The sequence below is a fragment of the Primulina tabacum genome, chromosome 18 (genome assembly GCF_025594145.1).
Source record: "Primulina tabacum isolate GXHZ01 chromosome 18, ASM2559414v2, whole genome shotgun sequence".
Lineage (NCBI taxonomy): Eukaryota > Viridiplantae > Streptophyta > Magnoliopsida > Lamiales > Gesneriaceae > Primulina > Primulina tabacum.
The window spans coordinates 23,376,018-23,394,473 of record NC_134567.1 but is presented as its reverse complement, the minus strand read 5'-3'; the positions used below and the strand labels follow the sequence as shown (position 1 = coordinate 23,394,473).

Below are 18,456 nucleotides of genomic sequence, written 5' to 3'. Positions count from 1 at the left end.
TTTTATGCTAAGAACATTACTTTTTAGTGTGAATATCGATAGGGTTGATACGTCTCACAGATAAAGATTCGTGAGATCGTATCACAAGAGACGTATTCTGATTATAGTTTTTTCTGGCTACTTAATTCACATAAACTGAGACACAAAATTAAGAAAATAGTATCATTGTTGTCTTCTATAAGGAGGAATATGCCTCCAATGTTTTTCGGCTTTCGGATGTGTACCGGATGAACATCGAACATGAATACTAATATGCAATTAACACACATACATTAGGTGAACCTCCAGAATCCTAAGAGATTGAAACAAAAAAGTTTTTGTAATTTTTGAGCTTTAAGTTTCACACATTCAATGAACTCAGTTATGATTAATTTCATTATTTTCGTTTTCATTCTTGGTACTTCAAATTTTCACTAGGGCAGAGGGGGAAAGAGATCAACTTTACTTTTGTCAAATATCAATACAATGGTTTCATCTGTTTCACGTCAAGGTGCACCTAATGGGATATATAGGTGATATCGATCATGGAATATACAAATATTCTCGATTTTTCTTGAAAATCGAGAACTCATAATTCCAAGTTGCGTAAAACTAACCACAAAATTGTTTTTATGATTTTGTTACAAACTTATTACCGAATTACTAAATCGAATTCGAACTAAACCAATACGTCTCAATATACACAATTCTGATCTTTTTCAAAAATAAAAAAATTAGGTGAGCAACAAACAATTGAACACAAAGCCCAAAATTAAAATCATAGACATTTGTAAAGTCTATTAAAATGGCTATTTCTTGTAAAATATCGATCAACGTTGGCTCCAATAAATATTTGTAAAATGGACCAGTAATTAATAAATTAAGTGTTGATTGCACGGTGATAAGAAATCAGTGGATTTAGCAATAAAAGATTAAATGGAGGACACCTGTCAGGGCATGTTTGTTTCCACTTGGGATTTGATTCTTCAGATGGCTAAAGAAATAGGAATAGAGGATTTTAGATAAGAATATGTATGGATTGGTATATATTCTTTGATACGTGCAATTTGAGGTATATTATTAAAATATAATAACTAATTATTCTATTCCATTGTTGATTGTTTGGCTTTAATCAACATCTCCTTTTATTTTTTTTTTAAAAAGTTAAAAATAAAAACAACATCTCCTTTTTCCTTCCATTTGAAAGGGAATTTACAAAGACAATCTATAGTTTTGTGGATATATAGTTTTTTCTCCATTTTGAAATAATGAAAGGATTTTTTCTTTTATCTTTTCCAATTTAAATTTTCCAGGGTGGATTTTAATGAATGTCACGTAGATTTCTTTTTCTCGTCGTATGAATCACGTAAGAGAATAAATGTACCAAATGAATATTTGTTTAGTGGCTTCCATAAAAAAAAAGACAAAACAAAATAAATATTAAGTCACCGACCCATGCAAAGTCTAAAAAACGTAAAACCCCAAAAGAATAATAATAAGTTAATATATCTTTCATTTTTAAAAAATAAAAATATTCAATCCATTTGTTAAAAAAATGTAAGCATATTTACTCAATTGTAAATGGTTTTAAGTCTTATTTTAAAAAAACACAAGGTTTTAAGTTCGATTTATTTTGCATATGGGGTTTTTCATTTTTTTTTGTTTTGTCTTGAATTTTTATGGGAAGTCCTAATGTAGTTTGCCGCTTTATGAAGGCCAAACTTTACATGACAAAAAAAAAAGAGAACTTATATGACTTAATTCAATTTCCCCAATATATTAGAATTATTCATGTGTTTTTTTTTTATTAACTTAAGCAACCAAACTTAAAAACACTTTTTAATAATAAAAATTATTATTTAAAAAATTAATATCTAGACAAATAAACTCTTATTAAAATGTTTAAAACAACTTTTTGTCAGACCTTCAAGCAACACTTTCTGTTCCTAATAATGGATAAAACAACAATTTTTCGGTGCCTATAAAATATAGTTTATGTGTTTGTATTTTGTTAATTGTCTCATATTGATTGTATAAAATCCATGAAAGTTGTATATATGGACTTTGACAATCATCTCTCTCGAACTAGCTTTTGAGATTAAGTTAGGTCCAAATTTCAATTTTTAACATATTTTAACTTTTCCTTCAAAAATTATTTTTAATTAATATATCTAAATATTAAAATCACTTCTATTTATAAACAAGATTTTATATAGATAGATTATGTTTTAAAATTTTAGTGCCTTCGTATCCAAGTTGACTCCGTAATTCTAAAATGGATTGTCTCCGTTTAAAAATTGAGTTTTGGCTTCTAATTAAATGTGAAACTGGAACTTAATCGTTTGTAAACTATTTCGCTTCCAACTTGTATGCTCCATTTATGGTTTAAACCGAGTTTATCTTAAGTTTGCATATTTAAATTTTGATGATTGACAAAAATAAACTAGTTTATTTATTTAAAATTGAATAAAAAATATTACTATTTTTTAATTAAAGAAAAAAATAAAGGATGTTCTAAATAAATCAAAACCCAACCCACTTATCTTCGGATTATCTTTGCAACCTGGGCAAAAATTTGTGTGAGACGGTCACACATGTTTTATTTTGTGTCTCTTATTTGGGTAATCCATGAAAAAAAATATTAATTTTTATGCTCAAATATTATTTTTTTATTGTGAATATCAGTAGGATTGACCTGTCTCACAGAAAAAAATTTGTGAGACCGTCTCACAAGAGACCTACTATGCAACATGTTTGTGCAGACATGAAAACTTGTCAAATATGTGAAATCCAATTTCTAAAGAAACAAGCGACGCGAATCTCGAATCGAGATAAAATTAACTCAAGAAATAGATGAAAAATTCAATAACGACAACAAAATTAACTTTGCTATTATAAATTGGAATCAACAGTTTTATAACTAGAAATGAAAATAAAACCTGAAGGATTTGCTAAAGTTAAGGAAACTAAGATCATAAAAACTAGTAATAAGTGCATTAAAATGAACTATAATTGATTAAAATTTGCAGAGAGTATTTTGATGTAATTTGTGTTGATTGATGAGTTGTCCAGATTTTGAACTTCATTCCGCCATTTGTTGGTTCCTTCGCTTCCCCAAGATTATACATCATCGTGTCGTAAATTGTTCGACCATGGTTTGGCTCAATTTCTCAAAATTACCGAACATTCCCTTCGACCTAGTGGGCCTTTGATGTATGGGCTTTTGGTTTTGGTCTTGCTATTTATTTGATTCAAATATTTTCAAATCAAACACTCCATATTTGTTGGAAACATCTCTGTCCCGAGTAGTAAATACAACGAATGCATCTGTGGAAGCTTTGAGTATTTCGACTTTTTTGACATTGATAAGCTAGGACTAATTGAATTATGTGGATTTTAATAATAAGTTGGATTTAAAGAAAGAAGTTATTTGAAATATTGGCACAAATTTGGAGGTCGGAAAAGTTTAATATCTGGAAACTGTTGAAGATGTTCTGAATATTAGAAATCATATTCTGGAAAATCATGAGATCGAGATATATTTGGAACACCTTGAAGCTTTAAGTCGTGAACTTAAAGGAAACAACTGATTGTGATTGTTTTCTCGATATACGAGTTAAAAGCTCTTATTGTTTCGTTCCTATTCCGATAGAGTAGGTCTCTTGTGTGACGATCTCACGAATCTTTACCTGTGAGACAGGTCAACCCTACCAATATTCACAGTAAAAAGTAATATTCTTAGCCTAAAAAAGTAATATTTTTTTATGGATGACCCAAATAAAAAATTTGCCTCACAAAATACGACCCGTGAGACTGTCCTCACAAAAGTTTTTGCCGCTCCGACAAAAATAGCGGGTAGCGCCACAGAATTTGTTTATTTGACTACATGTTTCTTCCCGACACTCGTAAACATTAGGTTTACGTCCAATAAAAATAGAGTATGTCTTCCCCTATGTTAGACCATAAAATGAACCAATTAAAAATCATTCAAACCAAAATGTGATTAACTTAGTGCTCAAATAAAAAAAGTCTTATCATATTAAGGAATATAAAATTATTTTGTAAATACCTTATCATCAAAATCGAAACCCTAAATCCTAATGGCAAGGAAAAATAACAATCATTCAACAAGAAAACTTAAAAGTTAGGGATTTTTTGATGATACTTGACTTGGGAAAGACAAGGAACCATCACAAGAAGCACAGTCGGACATTTGGACATGCATGGCCAAACAAATCTGAGGTCGAAGATAATATGTGCAAATACCCAAACGGACTGCCAAAAAGATAACAACAAATAATAAGCATCCGCAGGCGAACGATATCTGAGGAAGGTTTATGTATTCCCATCATAAGAACAATCTACCCATGAATTTCAAGAATCTATTCAATCTGAAAGGTTCTTAAGATTGTCAAAAAGCAGCGTCCTCATATAATTTAATTCATTCCAACACAACAAATAGCAACCACGGGTCCAGAGACAATTACTTGGCAACCAAGAGGAAGAAAATGGGAGACAAATGTCTATAAATTGACTCACATAGCCAGGTTGTGTCAACTAACAACTTCCCCATGTTTTAAATCTGTGTTTTTATCATTTCCCCGCACCATCTCCAGAGGTTGAAGTATTATCTCCAGCCTGTAAGTCAGGAAAGTTGCGGTAGTTCAAAGAATGCAGCCAGAGGGCTACAACTCCATCCATGTGCTCAGTTGACGCGATATGTGGATAAATATACGTCATTTTGAAGTTCTCAGCTTCCTCTGAATAGCCCTTCAATGACACCTCTTCGTGACTATCTTTCCATTTCTTGTTATAAGACGTGAAGAAGCATTCGTCAAGATACAATCCAACCTCAGGAGCCATGGACGCATTTATGTCAACTTTCCTGAACCCATTAAAAGTGCAAGTTAGCGTCACAAGAATGTCGTTAAAAAAAAAAAATTCAACCAAGTGTATAGGGGTTCAAGAATCGTGTGCTCACTGTTCAAAAACGGTTTCAACAACGACTCCGGATCGCAACTGCGAGACCGATCATTTTGCTTATTTGATGAAGCATGAAGCTCTGGCCTACAACCTCGCATTTCACAAATTCAATTCCATCAACATTTAATGTGGTATTTGCTGTGAACGACATAATGTATCGTTTGGCGGATGGGTCCTCTGCTTTGATTTTTGAAGTGAAGTTATGGAAGTTGTGTGTTCCCCTTGTAATTCATGAGTATTCTATTAAACCTTTCCTTCACCTCCTCTCCATAACAAAACTTGCTCTTGTTCTCTAAATTCGTAACACCATTAGCATTCAAATTATCGAGGTCAAACTTATTAGAATCATTGACATCAGTTCCAGAACTCGCGGCAACATCATGTTCTGATAAAGCACATGCATTGTTCGACGAAGTGCCTGAACCAACTGCGGCATCTTCAGATACGTATTTGAACTCTGAATTCCGCTTTCCCATCAACCCAGCGACCTTCCGCCCTCTTTCCGAACACTCCAAACACTTAATGAGCTCATTCGCAGACCCTAAGCTAGCAAGGACACTCTCTCTATCGCGATGACAAGATGGATCGAGCGCAAAAACAGGGATCAAGTAAACATACAGGCGCTTATCGCAAAACTTTTTAGCACTGAAGGATGGCATGGTGCACTGGTGTGTTTGTAACCAAAAATCCGAATCTGGGTGGACAGGTGCGAGTTCAATCTCTCGACTAATCCGGGCGGATCGATATAGAATCAACCAGACACTACTTGACCAACTGCACTGACGCCCTTATCGGTTCTGGCGGACCTGGCAAAGTCGAACCGCTTGTACTGACCCCGGTCAGCTTCGGGAACAGCACCGGAATGGTACAGAGCTTCCTCGAGCTCGCCTTCTATGGTTTTCGCTCCGGGATTTTTCTGCATCCCCTGGTATCCCACTCCGCAGTAAGCAAAAAATATCGCGATTTTTCGTCGCTTGAACCTCGGTGTTTTGGTAAGATTTTCACCATCGCCAGCGGCAAATGCGGCGGTATTCTCGTAATTATCCTCGTCATCGGAGGTGGTGGCCAACATTTTTGGACGTTTGGACTTTGGTGGTTGTTCTTGTGGTTGAACTTGAGTAGAAGCATCCAAATTCATGGTGAGATAAGTGGTGTGTTACTCATTCAGATGGATACAGCACTAGGTTATTTTGAAGTAAAACTTCTTATTTTGTTTATTTGGGTCGTCCACGCTTCGGATCTTACTTCATTTGATTTTCTATTGCTTTTTCGAAGTCTCACTTGGTTTATCTGCATCTTTCACCATCATTGACAATACGTCATTGTTCTTGGTAAAAAATTTCAGTCCAACATTACACTTACACGATTCTCATTTATTTCATGTCCCAACGTAATATTTTTCCACCAAAAATTCTGTTATTTCCATATTATTATTCTTTTACAAAACAAATGACAAATACTATAACCTCAAAACTGATTTTGTTACCTTATATTTTAGGTTATGCATCATTATAAATCAAATAATGTTATTTAAATTTTTTCTTTCCAAAAGTGTTGGATAATTATGTCTCAAAATAATAACAATTTCAATGAAAAAATAATAAATCATCATAAACTAAACGGACAAATCATTTATTTAAAATCAGATGATAGAATTACATCTTATCGTGTCTAAAATAATAAATTGTGTGAAAAATGAATACATATTTATATAGCAAATATAAAATATAAATTAAAATTTTTACTTGTATAATTTCTATTTTTAAAAAATGTTGTTCACTTCGACGTAGTCGAATTATTCGTGAGTACGCATTTTGATTTACAATCATATTTCAAACAAAAAGAGATGGAAAAAAGGAAGGAATGAAGAGAACCAAGAATCAATAAATAACTATATTCTATTTTTTGAAATACATCTCAGTTTCTCAACATTTTCATTGAATAATTAATATTAGAAAAATCTATTAATTGACAACTTAATATTCACTACAACATATAATTATTTATAATAATAAAGATAACCATTATATATATATACATATACATAGAAAAACCATAAGAATCATATATAATTTTTTAAAATAATATCAACTTAACACGGTGATAATTGAAAATAAATCAAACAATTTTATATATCCAATCTCGGAGAGAAAAAATTTGAACACATGTTATGTAAAATTTAATTATTCGAAAAAATGAATAAAGAATACAATATGTGTTAAGGAATATGTATTGATTGACAAAAAATGATTCAAATAACTTTAATCATAATATAAAATTGTTATAAAATAGAAAAACATGATTAAATATATCTACGTTATAAGAATAAGAAGAACATGCATTATAATTGCATAAAAAACCAAACAAATTTTTGTCGATAAAATATAACATATCCGAATGAAATTAGAATATGATTTTTAAAAAAAAATACCACTAATTAAGTGTGTTATAGTAGGGATGGTATAGATTTTTTAAAATAGACCAAAGATATATAACATTTGGATCAATTTTTCACATAGAAGAATAAATGAGTGTTTTTTCTTAATAGGAATATGTTTTTTTTTTTTGGGAAAAAAAAATGACATTATTTTTTTCTCGTGCAGCTTGAACTCGAAATAGGCCAAACATGTTACATAAAACAATTAGCCATATTTATAATTAAAGTTGATATTTATGCTCCATTTTTTGTTATTTACACTTCATTTGTGAATAAATTTGACTATATGAAATGAATGTTAGATAAAACAAAATGGAGCGTAAATAACAACTCTTATTTATAATATACATTATTTACCCAACTATACAAAACATTAAGTAAAAAAATAAATAGGAACGAATGGATCTTTCCGGCCATCTCCACAGTTGAAAATTAAATGTGACAGCAAATTACAAAATCAACATGCTTCCAGTTACTGCGGTGCTCAACGATCAAAATGGAACCAAGCTGCACAAGGTTTAATTACAGACAGCAGATGACACCTTTTGAGAAAAAGAGGAAAGCTCAAAATTTTGCAGCCGAAATGAACAAATTTCTCTTGTGACGTCGATCTAGTGAAGGATTAAAGTAAACATCTTGTATTCTTCTCACAACCTCGTATGGTGAAAGTTTAATCCATATCTATTCGACGCAACCATCGGGGAGACAGCTGGACTCAAATTTTCCCAGCCTGTGCAACAATTTAGTGCATGTCAAATTACATTGATGGGGAACTAATATTGTAAATCTAAAGCAAAAGAAAGGAAACATCACTATAGAATGAAATCCCCATAGTTTATGCAATCATTTTGCAATAAAAGAATATACAAGAACATGAAAATCAATATTATTCTTATGAATAACATCATACCTATCAAAATATGATCTGAAGATCGAATAATGGGCTTTCGTTGTGGGTTCCTGGATTATGAACAAACTCAAGAATTAGGATTTCTTACATAATTATAAGAGCATATGGTGGTCCATCCTGAGCAAGATCGTGTGACTCACATCATATTAAGGATTGAATACACTTGAGTTGCCCATGTTGATAGCTATAAGGACCGAAATACTCGTAATCAAAGCAAGCCAAAATAAAGATCCTGCAAATTAGTTTTCCTAGTTGAAAATTATAAAGACTTCGGGTCGCTCAAAATTTAAAAAATAAGCACTACTTATTCGTAAACTCGAAGAAGTATACCTCTAGAACCGCCAGTGTTACTTCCAGGACTTTGTGGGATGGATCCAACAGTACGCCCATTCATGTCTGGAGTGTCACTACCAGTGCCAGCATCTGAAGACTTGGTATTTACTGTTTCAGATGTCATTATCCCTTGAAATTCCTCACTTAACATTAATGCTGATAGAACATCCATGAAAGATTCTTTACGCAGCTCAGACGTCGCAGCATATGATTCATCAGAATCTGAAAACTCGTAGTCCGATGCCCCTGTATCTATGAAGACTTTCTCGAGCCTTTCATCTTCATCATCCTCAACATATGCTTTGTATGTCAATCGCAGTAAAATTTCTCCAGCAGATCCCTTTCCAAACAGGCCCCATCCTCGGAGTACCACTATCCTGTCTGCTGGAACAGTATCTTTCAGAGAAGTAAGATCAACCTGAAAACAGTTCTTCATAAAAATTTGCAAATGTTTATAGGTAATACTGTAATTAGGAGTTTTTGACAGTTCAAATAATTAAAGTACACATGAATTCAGCGCACATAGACAGTTCGTTTGGGGATCATGGCAGTTAATCGTTAACAACATACTGACGATGATGACTTCTTTCATTAAATACTGCTTAACCAGTGACAGTTAGAAGCGGAAAATGCTACAGCAGAGATCCAGCCCCTTGTGGTTCTCAATGGACCACTCTGCAATCTGCCTTGGCATTTTATTGATAGCCATCAGTGGGGCCTTTCCCGATAAGCTGGACAACTTCCCCTTTTCCATGATATCATGATTCAATGGAAAAACCTTGTATATTCTTTTGAACTTTTAAGAAGTAGATATAAATAGAAGAACTCAAAACATGGAATAATATTAAATAACTTACCACTTTCTGAGGAAAGGAATCATTTAAATTTCAAGAGGATGGAAATAAAACAACAAAAACATGTAAAATAACTTCCTGAAAGCAGCCAAAAAAAGAAAAAAAGAATTCCAAGCAGTATTAGCAGGTCTGAGATATCTTACCTCTGCAGTACCGACTGTCAAATCCGTGATTCCGAGCGTGTCCTTTACTTCAATACCTAGTTTTTCTTTCCTAGGGTTTGTAACTAACATATGAAAATCCTATAAGGTAAAAAAAATTTATGATTAGCAGCAGTATAAACCTCCATTCATGAGAAAACTGGAGCTCAGAAACCCTCACAATTGAAAAAAACTCACTTGATTCCAAATTGGCTCTCCAGGAGGTCCAATGACAGTGGTTAGGCTGTTTCTCTTACTTCGTATTACTTGATCTCCCAATCTTAAAATTACATATGGATCTGTTTTGCCTGAACATGAAAGGATGATAATTGTGTCAAACAGTCAAAGTACTATGTCAGGAGAAATCTATGTAAATCAGAAGCAGTGGCAGATAAGCTTGACATTGCGTCTTAAAAGAACTGGTGCTCTCTAAATACCCTGCTAAAATACCAAGTAGAACATGGTAAAAGAAGTAAAATTTATACCATAGAATATATAAGAGAGTTTGCGTGCATCTAGAAGAGTCACTGACAATTCTCCAGCAAAGTTATTAATTCTCTCTTTAATTTCTCCAGATGTTGAATCACTTGGAACAGGCCCAACAGCTTTTCCCTTCTCAAAATCAAGAACAATCTTTTTTGGACGCACAAATAGCTGAGGCAAATCCACAGTGAGCAGTTTCGTCAAAAACCTGAAGAAATATAATAAACCAACAGCCTCGGGGTTATATTGTATTGAAAGTAAAATATGATTTAAATTCTCAACAGATCACGTGAGAAAGTAGAATATAATATGACCAATGAAAGTTTTTTATATATTAAAATAAAAGATGAATCCAGTCATATGTTCAAAGACAAAGTCCACTACATATAAGAAATAGTCAGGAGATCACACTTACATTGAGAGGATAGGAATTGCTGTGTCACCGGCACACATGAAATATAAACAAAATAATAATAAAAATAAAATCAGTAGGATTCTCTGAATATATGAAAACAAATAATTGTGTAGCTAACCTGAATTGTGTGAGAGCATTCTAGAAGTGATAATTGAATAAAAACAGATAAAAATCAATCTCAACATATTAGCTAGATTCAGGAAACATCACAGCACTAAGAAAACAATTCTACACAATCCTTCAAACATCATATTTTTTATGTGATTCGAGATTTCTGAGGTTCCTGCTCCATTTCAAACAAAAAAAAACAGAAAATTTAAATTTGCAATGCTTTGAAGTGATAAATATTTCAATTAACAAAGAAAAGGGACATGCATTCCAAAGGACTTAACAGATGACAAATTGAAATCATCTTCCTTATCAATATGTTGCTAATCATCACATCGAGACAAGGATAGAAGCTTTCCTTTTACTCTTAATGTTTTCCACAGTATCGACACCTAATATTTTTTTATAAAGGGTGCACTAATTGAGCAGAAAACAACTGAAAGGAGACACTTTAAGAAACTGATGAATTGAGATATCTGGAAACAATATTTTTTGTTATTGACAGTTGTGTACCATAGTCAGTAGCTAGATATGGATAAGGAGGCATGGGAAGGTATGTGGCGCAGCTTGGTAGCGCGTTGTCAGCTCACAATTTACATTTGATTACTTTATTAAAATAATTATCAAGCATTTTCCTTTGCTTTTTCCATTTTCATATTTTCCACCGATACTTTTAGCTTTCCTTGCACAAAATAGATGGTAAATTTGATACTTTAATCTAATGTCCTGATAAAGAGAACCCAACAAAACAGGTGTGAGCATACCCATTAGATTGAATAAGCGAAATGGTGACAACTCGAACTTTATTCTTGGGAGAGAAACAAAAGCCCAAGAAACAGCTCCCACCCATGGCTCTGTTGGAATCAATCGCAGTTTGACCCACAGTTCACCATCAATGTCAAAGTCTTTCACTCTAACTGGCACGACAACGGGAATTATGCCGAACTTAAGTGACACACTCAAGAGCATACGTGCACCACCAGTGTAGCGGAGGCCTATCAGATACCTTGGTAGCAAGAAAATTATCATTTATTAAGTTCCATACAACTCTGAACTACGATAAATTGCTTGTAGAGCATCATTTGTAGGTGAGAAAAAATCGATAATACAATGCATTGTAGCAACGCTACTCTTTCCAATCGAGACTGCCTCTAGATAATAATTTTGTGAATGTTCCCAGATGATAGATCTTAAAATCTGTAAGAAGACTAGTAAGCATTCCAAAAAGACATGACCAAACTCAGCAGCAAATTATTGGAAAATGATTAAGAGGTTCGCATTACTATTATGGAAAGTAAGCATTATGTTCTGAGATAGCAACTTGTAACTTGGGTGATAAAATTGATCCGTTCAAAATATCTTCCACTCCATGAATTACATAAAATCTCTATACAAAGACAAGGAATGCCTATAGATCCTCTGTATATAGAATCAAGGTGAAGAATGTTTTCAAGGTCCGTGTTTCACAGTTCATTTGATCCCTCGCTGTTAATGAATTTTGACATACAATTTTATTGGCATTTGCATAGAGCGGCGATATCACCATTTATCTGATATCATCATTATCTGATGGATTTGCAACAACTTGAAAATCCATTCCAAACATCACACCTTTGTTCTAACAATCGAGCTGTATGTTCTCTTGTTGCCTGCTATTACTTGAGTCACATCCTCGGTCGTTGGCCAATGATATAAATAAAATGAAAATCAAGTGATGAAATCACAACACTGAAAGAAATAAAACTCACTGCAAGTCATTATCACGACGGGAAGTCCGGCGCTCCACGCTCCTAACAGACAATGGTTCATCTCCCAATGAGAACTGCTTGATCTCAACCCTCCGCACATAATCCGGTTTCATGAGATTGTCAATGACTGGCTGCAGCAAACCAATTATCCAATTCTCAAAACCACTCCTATAAACTTTCCAAAGCTTCCCCAACACCATGTTCACCCACTCTACCGACTCTTTCCTCTGCAAATCCTTCTGAAGAATCATCGACAGGGTAGTCGGCACCTGCAGCCGATTCTCCGGCTTGCTGCCAGTATCCCTCTTTCTTGAGGTCCACAGCTTATCAAAACCAACTCCCACAAAAAAGAAGAAGGCAAACAGACCAAAAATGGAACTGTTTATCTGAGTTGGAGAGGGAATAGCGTGAATCACCCCCAGCTGACTCCTCAACTTATCTACAATAGGATCTTGCCCAAAAGTCGAATTATAGTAGTTACTACTGCCATCAAACCTGGATAAAGAAGCATAATCTAAATCTCGGCCATCAGAAAATCGCTTCAAGACGATGTTATTGGCGCCTCTTCTGGCAGCCAAGCCCAAATGGTGGTGCTGGGCGTTCCCGCCATTGACGCAGGCTTGAGCTTGAAGGAGAACCCATCTCACATTTTTAATTACAACTCTTCTCTCTCGCCTCTTGCTGTGTGATTGGGAAATTGATGGCAAGACGAGGCTTTTCTGTGAGAAATCACAGGAGTTAAGGGGTGAAACACCAGAAGCTGACTGCAGAACCATTAAATCACGAGTTCCCAATTATCACAACCTCGAAACAACAACGATTTCCAACTCCTACGTGGCTACTGTAATCGGGAAACATGAATGAATTCAGAACATCCAGTTATTGCGCGACCCTTAATCCTTATTCCTCCTCTTCCAGCTAGAAATATGACACAATTAGCGATGTTTCCACAAATCCGGTATCGAGAAAGTTCTTCAGCACACCAAACAAATCGAACAGAAATAATGTGCAAAAACTGGTATGAGTTATCACAAGTTCGTGCTGAATCCGGCTTTGAACTCGGAAGAAAAATTGGGAAACACAAAAAATAAATAGGGAAACGAACAAAAAATGGTAATTGGGCAGGAACAGCTGGGCGGAAGACGTGGACGGTTGGTGGAAAATGTGGTCGGCCGCAGACTTCATTTTTTTGTGCTCATGGATCGGAGAATCAGAACTGACCAGCCCACCACCGTCTGGGTAAATTTTATTGAAACCACGTGTTTTACACTCATTATCATATATATAATTATATATATAATAATTATATTTAATATATTATATAAAATATAAAAGAATTTAATATAATGGGTAATATAGTGACAAAAAATATAAACGAATTTAATATAATAATTATATGCTTATATTCAATTTTTTTATTTATACTATGAGCAGCAATAAAAATGATTGTTTGATATATAAAATTAATGTAGTCTGATTTATAAGTTAATATGAGTCGATCGGTCAATGATCTTCTTATGAACTATATGAACTTGAATAGGTTTTTTCCGAGACAGTCTCACGAGTTTATCTGCAAACGAATTAATTTGGTTCAAATTTATAATGAAAAGTATTAATTTTTACATAAAAAATAGTATTTTTATATTCATCGGATTACATAAGATATTTGTCTCATAAAATTGATCCGTGAGACGATTTCATAAGAGTTTATGTATAAATTATATTGATACTGATGATGATTGATGTCAATACTTCCTATGTTTGTGTTATGGGTTAGATCGTTTTAAGGATCCAATCTTTTTGTTATTATCCCTTGCAATAACAAATTGTGAGATGACGTTTGAAGTTTTCATATCATCACATATTTGAAACTTAAAGTGTATGTATGCACGACAAAAGAAAGATTTAAATAAAAAATATTTGGTTAAACTACGATATCATTTTTTCGTTCGAACGATTATAAGTTAGTGTGTCATATTTATCAACTCAGACAGATGAACACTTAGGACTTGAATATAGATGCTCAGAATATCCATTGAATTTCAAATTTGCATTTCCAAAATCCATTTCGATATTGATAATATTTTGATTTGGTGTTTGTTTATATGTTGTACGAAAATGACAATCAATGCATTAGGATTTGGAAGATTCCAAGGAAAAACGTGAACCTCAATCGAGAATCTCGAATGATATGATTGTAATCGAGATATAAATTATTAAAAAATATACTGAATTATGTGAGTAAGATGTTCTGAAATCTTGAAATAATAAAATCATTCATAAAATGAATGAAAATTTATATAAATATGATGATTATATAAATATATGTAAAAATTAATTTAACTCATATGATTTTTTTTAAAATTTTATTTTTTCAATTTTTTGTCCAAATTTTTACATGGAAGAATTGAGTGACCAATTGGAGACAAAGGACTATCTGCTCTTATCTTTTATTCTTGTCTTCTTTGGGTAAGATTGTGTTGTGTAGCTTCATTTCAGAATCGGAAATTTGCGCCGCCGCCACGGCCGGAAAGTCCACCACCGTTCTGTATGGCGGCTGCAATCGTAGGTGTAGGTCTATCATGTCCTTCAAGATTGAGTCAAACCTCTATTCACCGCCGCCATAAGCGGTCTTCTTCGATCATCCGAGTCAATGCGCTCTCATCATCTTCCGTGGTTGAGGAAAGCAAGAAAACTTACACTCTCAAGAAATCGGAGGAGGCTTTCAACGCCGCCAAGGTACTCTTTTAATGTTCCGCGATTCGATCCTTAAGAATTCTTCGATTATGCGTTTGGAGTTCATATTCTCGTGTGGGATGAAAGTCAATTGCGCCACATTTCGACTTCTGGGAGCTTATGATTTTCTGGATTAGATGTTGGTTTAAATTTAATATGTTGCCATTTATTATGTAAAAGAGATCTTTAACGGGATAATTTTTATAATGTGGATTGTTGTGTGGGTGAATAATGGCTCGCTTGGAGTAAAGTAAAAATTGCGACCAAATGATAACGGTGCATTTTGTAGCACGGAAATGGGACCTTTTAAAATGTTAGGAGTTCAGATTTGATCGTGTTTTCTATGGATTTCAATTCCACGCCGATGCAGCTCATCTTAGTTTCTTTTGGCATTTGGGCAGTGTCTTCCATATTTGGATGGTGGAGAAGGGAAAAAAAAATTATCTTGTTTTACTCTTTCTTTTACAATATCTAACAAATATATATTGGTTCAGTGTTTTAAGAGTCAAATTAATGATCGACTTACATACTTTATCTGTTCCCCAAATAACTTGAGTCGAAGAATGCTGGAGTTTAACAAGTTAGGAATAATTTGGGCTCATAGAAAGGGGAGGGGTAAAGCTTTTGGATGATATACACTTTTATTGAAGTATGTGTTTGATTAGATATGATAAAAATTATGTGCACTTTGAATATTAACAGGAGTTGATGCCTGGAGGTGTGAATTCCCCTGTACGTGCTTTCAAATCAGTTGGCGGTCAGCCTATTGTGATTGACTCTGTTAAGGGGTCTCGCATGTGGGATATAGATGGCAATGAGTACATTGACTATGTTGGATCGTGGGGGCCAGCCATCATTGGGCATGCCGACGATGAGGTTTATTATTTTTCTATTCACTTCATATCTATGTTGAGAAAGATGGCGAAGAATTGATTGCCTGTTATGAGAACCTCTTAAGAACATGTGTGGTATTCAGTTATTTTCTAAATGGAAATGGAAAGTAGGCGCTAAAATTTGAAATAACCTTCTAACTTTGTTTCTGGAATTGGTGGATGTAAAGGTTTCTTCTAATTTTCTGCAATGCGTAGAATGTCTTTTGTGAGACCATGAAAAATAAGTACAATAACCGAGAAAAAGTCTTATTTGGCGAGCCACTATAAAATAGGATAAATTTATCTAAATATAGATGGGAATAGGAGATAGAGCACACTGGCGAAGGAGAATTCATACAGTCGACTACATAAAGTGGGAGAAAGACTTGATTGTTGTTGTTGTTGCTGCTGCTTAGGATGTTATTCTCCTGACATTAGATTACGAGTTTTGGAACATGCTGATTAGAAATTTATTGCGGCCGAGGGTAAATATCGTCTGAAAATGTGATTTCATTTTCACCGTGTTAGACCATCGTAGATATGATCTTGATTCAAAGCACACTTAAAGACGTCCCACTTTTCCCATTTACACTGTTGAAGCTGCTTAATTATTTGACAATAAAAAACATTAAAATGCTATGCATTCATGATGTAACACTGGCATATTGACAATCTGCAGGTACTGGCTGCCTTGGCTGAAACAATGAAAAAAGGAACCAGCTTTGGTGCTCCATGTCTCCTAGAAAATGTCCTGGCGGAAATGGTAATCTCTGCTGTTCCAAGCATAGAAATGGTTCGGTTTGTCAACTCCGGCACAGAAGCATGTATGGGTGTACTGCGATTGGCACGTGCATTTACGGGCCGAGAAAAGATAATCAAGTTTGAGGGTTGCTACCATGGCCATGCTGACCCATTCCTCGTTAAGGCAGGAAGTGGGGTTGCTACCTTAGGACTCCCTGATTCCCCCGGTGTTCCCAAGGCAGCTACTTTTGGGACATTAACATCTCCTTACAATAGCATCTCCACGGTTGAAAATCTTTTTGAATCAAACAAAGGAGAAATAGCAGCTGTTATCCTTGAACCGGTTGTAGGAAATGCCGGCTTTATCCCACCAACACTTGATTTTCTCGACACTTTGCGCAAGATCACCAAAGATAATGGGACTCTTCTCATTTTCGATGAAGTTATGACTGGTTTCCGTATATCCTATGGTGGCGCTCAGGAATATTTTGGCATAACTCCCGATTTGACCACACTGGGAAAGATTATAGGTGGTGGCCTGCCAGTTGGTGCCTATGGAGGGAGGCGAGAGATCATGGAGATGGTTGCCCCAGCAGGGCCAATGTATCAGGCTGGAACACTAAGTGGGAACCCATTAGCAATGACTGCTGGAATCCACACACTTAAACGCCTCAAAGAACCAGGCACGTATGAGTATTTGAACAAGATCACGGGTGAACTGATTCAAGGTATCCTGAATGCCGGAAAGAAGGCCGGTCATGCAATCTGTGGTGGGTATATAAATGGGATGTTTGGTTTCTTTTTCACAGAAGGCCTGGTTTTTAACTTCGATGATGCAAAGAAGAGTGATACTGCAAAATTTGCAAAGTTTTACCGAGGAATGCTGGAGCAAGGTGTCTACTTGGCTCCTTCTCAGTTTGAGGCCGGTTTTACCAGCTTGGCTCATACTCCTGAGGATATTCAGCAAACTATAGACGCGGCGGAGGAGGTTTTCCGGACTTTGTAATCTTTTGTTTTTTTGCTGTGGTTTTCGCATAATTTGCCTGTTACATGGCGAGCATGTGTTTTTTGTAGCCTATTTATATGTGCGTTGAGACAAGTAGTCAGTTTCTGAAACCTCGGATCGGTAGATCACTTGTAATATGTCATTATGTTTACTATCTTTTCAGAGAACTTTTAAAAGACCTCAATTTTAGTAGAGTTTTTCAGAGGATGTCCATAGATTTTTGACAAAATGTTAATTTTAGTCATATGTATGTGATTTTTTTAGTTTTATGTATTTTGTTGAATCAATTATAGTTGCATAAATTTCTTTTTGATTAATTTGAGTTTGTCTCATCAAAATAATGTAACTAAATGGTTGATATAATTGTTAAAATTATAATTACGTTGTCAAATATTCGTGCGTATCTTGAGAAAAAAAATTGACTACGTATTTTTAAACATTTAACAAGAATATCAATCATTTAATTACATGATTTTGAAAATAAGTGACTAAAATTGAATGAAATAACATCATTGTAGGACTATAATTGATTCAAATAAACATAGAATAAATGTCACACACAAATCTACATACAAGACTAAATTGACATTTCTTTTCTAGATTTTTCATAGCAAATAACTCAAATTGATCAGATTCTAATACTTTTTTTCTAAATTTTTTTATTGAATTATCGGATTGTAGTTTAATTTTAATAAAATAAATTGTTTGTAA

General features: G+C 34.3%; 2 protein-coding genes and 1 pseudogene across 6 annotated transcripts; 1 reads left to right on the top strand and 2 right to left on the bottom strand.

The window, feature by feature from the left end:
• Window positions 1–4,306: 4,306 nt before the first annotated feature.
• On the bottom strand, window positions 4,307–6,190 carry LOC142533896 (uncharacterized; annotated as a pseudogene).
• A 1,522-nt stretch (window positions 6,191–7,712) lies between these two features.
• Window positions 7,713–13,646, bottom strand: LOC142532639 (synaptotagmin-2-like). Of its 5 annotated transcripts, none has more exons than XM_075638967.1 (10): window positions 12,391–13,646; window positions 11,407–11,648; window positions 10,535–10,553; window positions 10,122–10,327; window positions 9,835–9,944; window positions 9,640–9,738; window positions 8,640–9,060; window positions 8,450–8,557; window positions 8,310–8,359; window positions 7,713–8,129 (listed from the first exon to the last, which is right to left on the bottom strand). In XM_075638967.1, the coding sequence occupies exons 1-8, from the start codon at window positions 13,164–13,166 to the stop codon at window positions 8,451–8,453; spliced, it is 1,980 nt and encodes a 659-aa protein (XP_075495082.1). In that variant the 5' UTR covers window positions 13,167–13,646; the 3' UTR covers window positions 7,713–8,129; window positions 8,310–8,359; window position 8,450. The 5 variants fall into 5 exon arrangements, with proteins under 5 accessions (XP_075495082.1, XP_075495086.1, XP_075495085.1 ...); XM_075638971.1 differs by having other exon boundaries at window positions 8,450–8,541; XM_075638970.1 differs by lacking the exon at window positions 10,535–10,553 and having other exon boundaries at window positions 11,388–11,648.
• A 1,164-nt stretch (window positions 13,647–14,810) lies between these two features.
• On the top strand, window positions 14,811–17,947 carry LOC142532550 (glutamate-1-semialdehyde 2,1-aminomutase, chloroplastic-like). The gene is made up of 3 exons (XM_075638840.1): window positions 14,811–15,129; window positions 15,829–16,002; window positions 16,678–17,947. The coding sequence occupies exons 1-3, from the start codon at window positions 14,941–14,943 to the stop codon at window positions 17,743–17,745; spliced, it is 1,431 nt and encodes a 476-aa protein (XP_075494955.1). The 5' UTR covers window positions 14,811–14,940; the 3' UTR covers window positions 17,746–17,947.
• Window positions 17,948–18,456: the final 509 nt, after the last annotated feature.

Coding starts and splice junctions, on each gene's coding strand:
- LOC142532550 (XM_075638840.1), top strand. CDS start 14,941: ATGGCGGCTGCAATCGTAGGTGTAGGTCTATCATGTCCTTCAAGATTG. Junction 15,130..15,828: donor AGGCTTTCAACGCCGCCAAG/GTACTCTTTTAA, acceptor GAATATTAACAG/GAGTTGATGCCTGGAGGTGT. Junction 16,003..16,677: donor TTGGGCATGCCGACGATGAG/GTTTATTATTTT, acceptor GACAATCTGCAG/GTACTGGCTGCCTTGGCTGA.
- LOC142532639 (XM_075638970.1), bottom strand. CDS start 13,166: ATGGTTCTGCAGTCAGCTTCTGGTGTTTCACCCCTTAACTCCTGTGAT. Junction 10,328..11,387: donor GGTATGCTCACACCTGTTTT/GTTGGGTTCTCT, acceptor ATATTTCTTCAG/GTTTTTGACGAAACTGCTCA. Junction 8,558..8,639: donor TAACACTGGCGGTTCTAGAG/GTATACTTCTTC, acceptor ATTTTCAACTAG/GAAAACTAATTTGCAGGATC.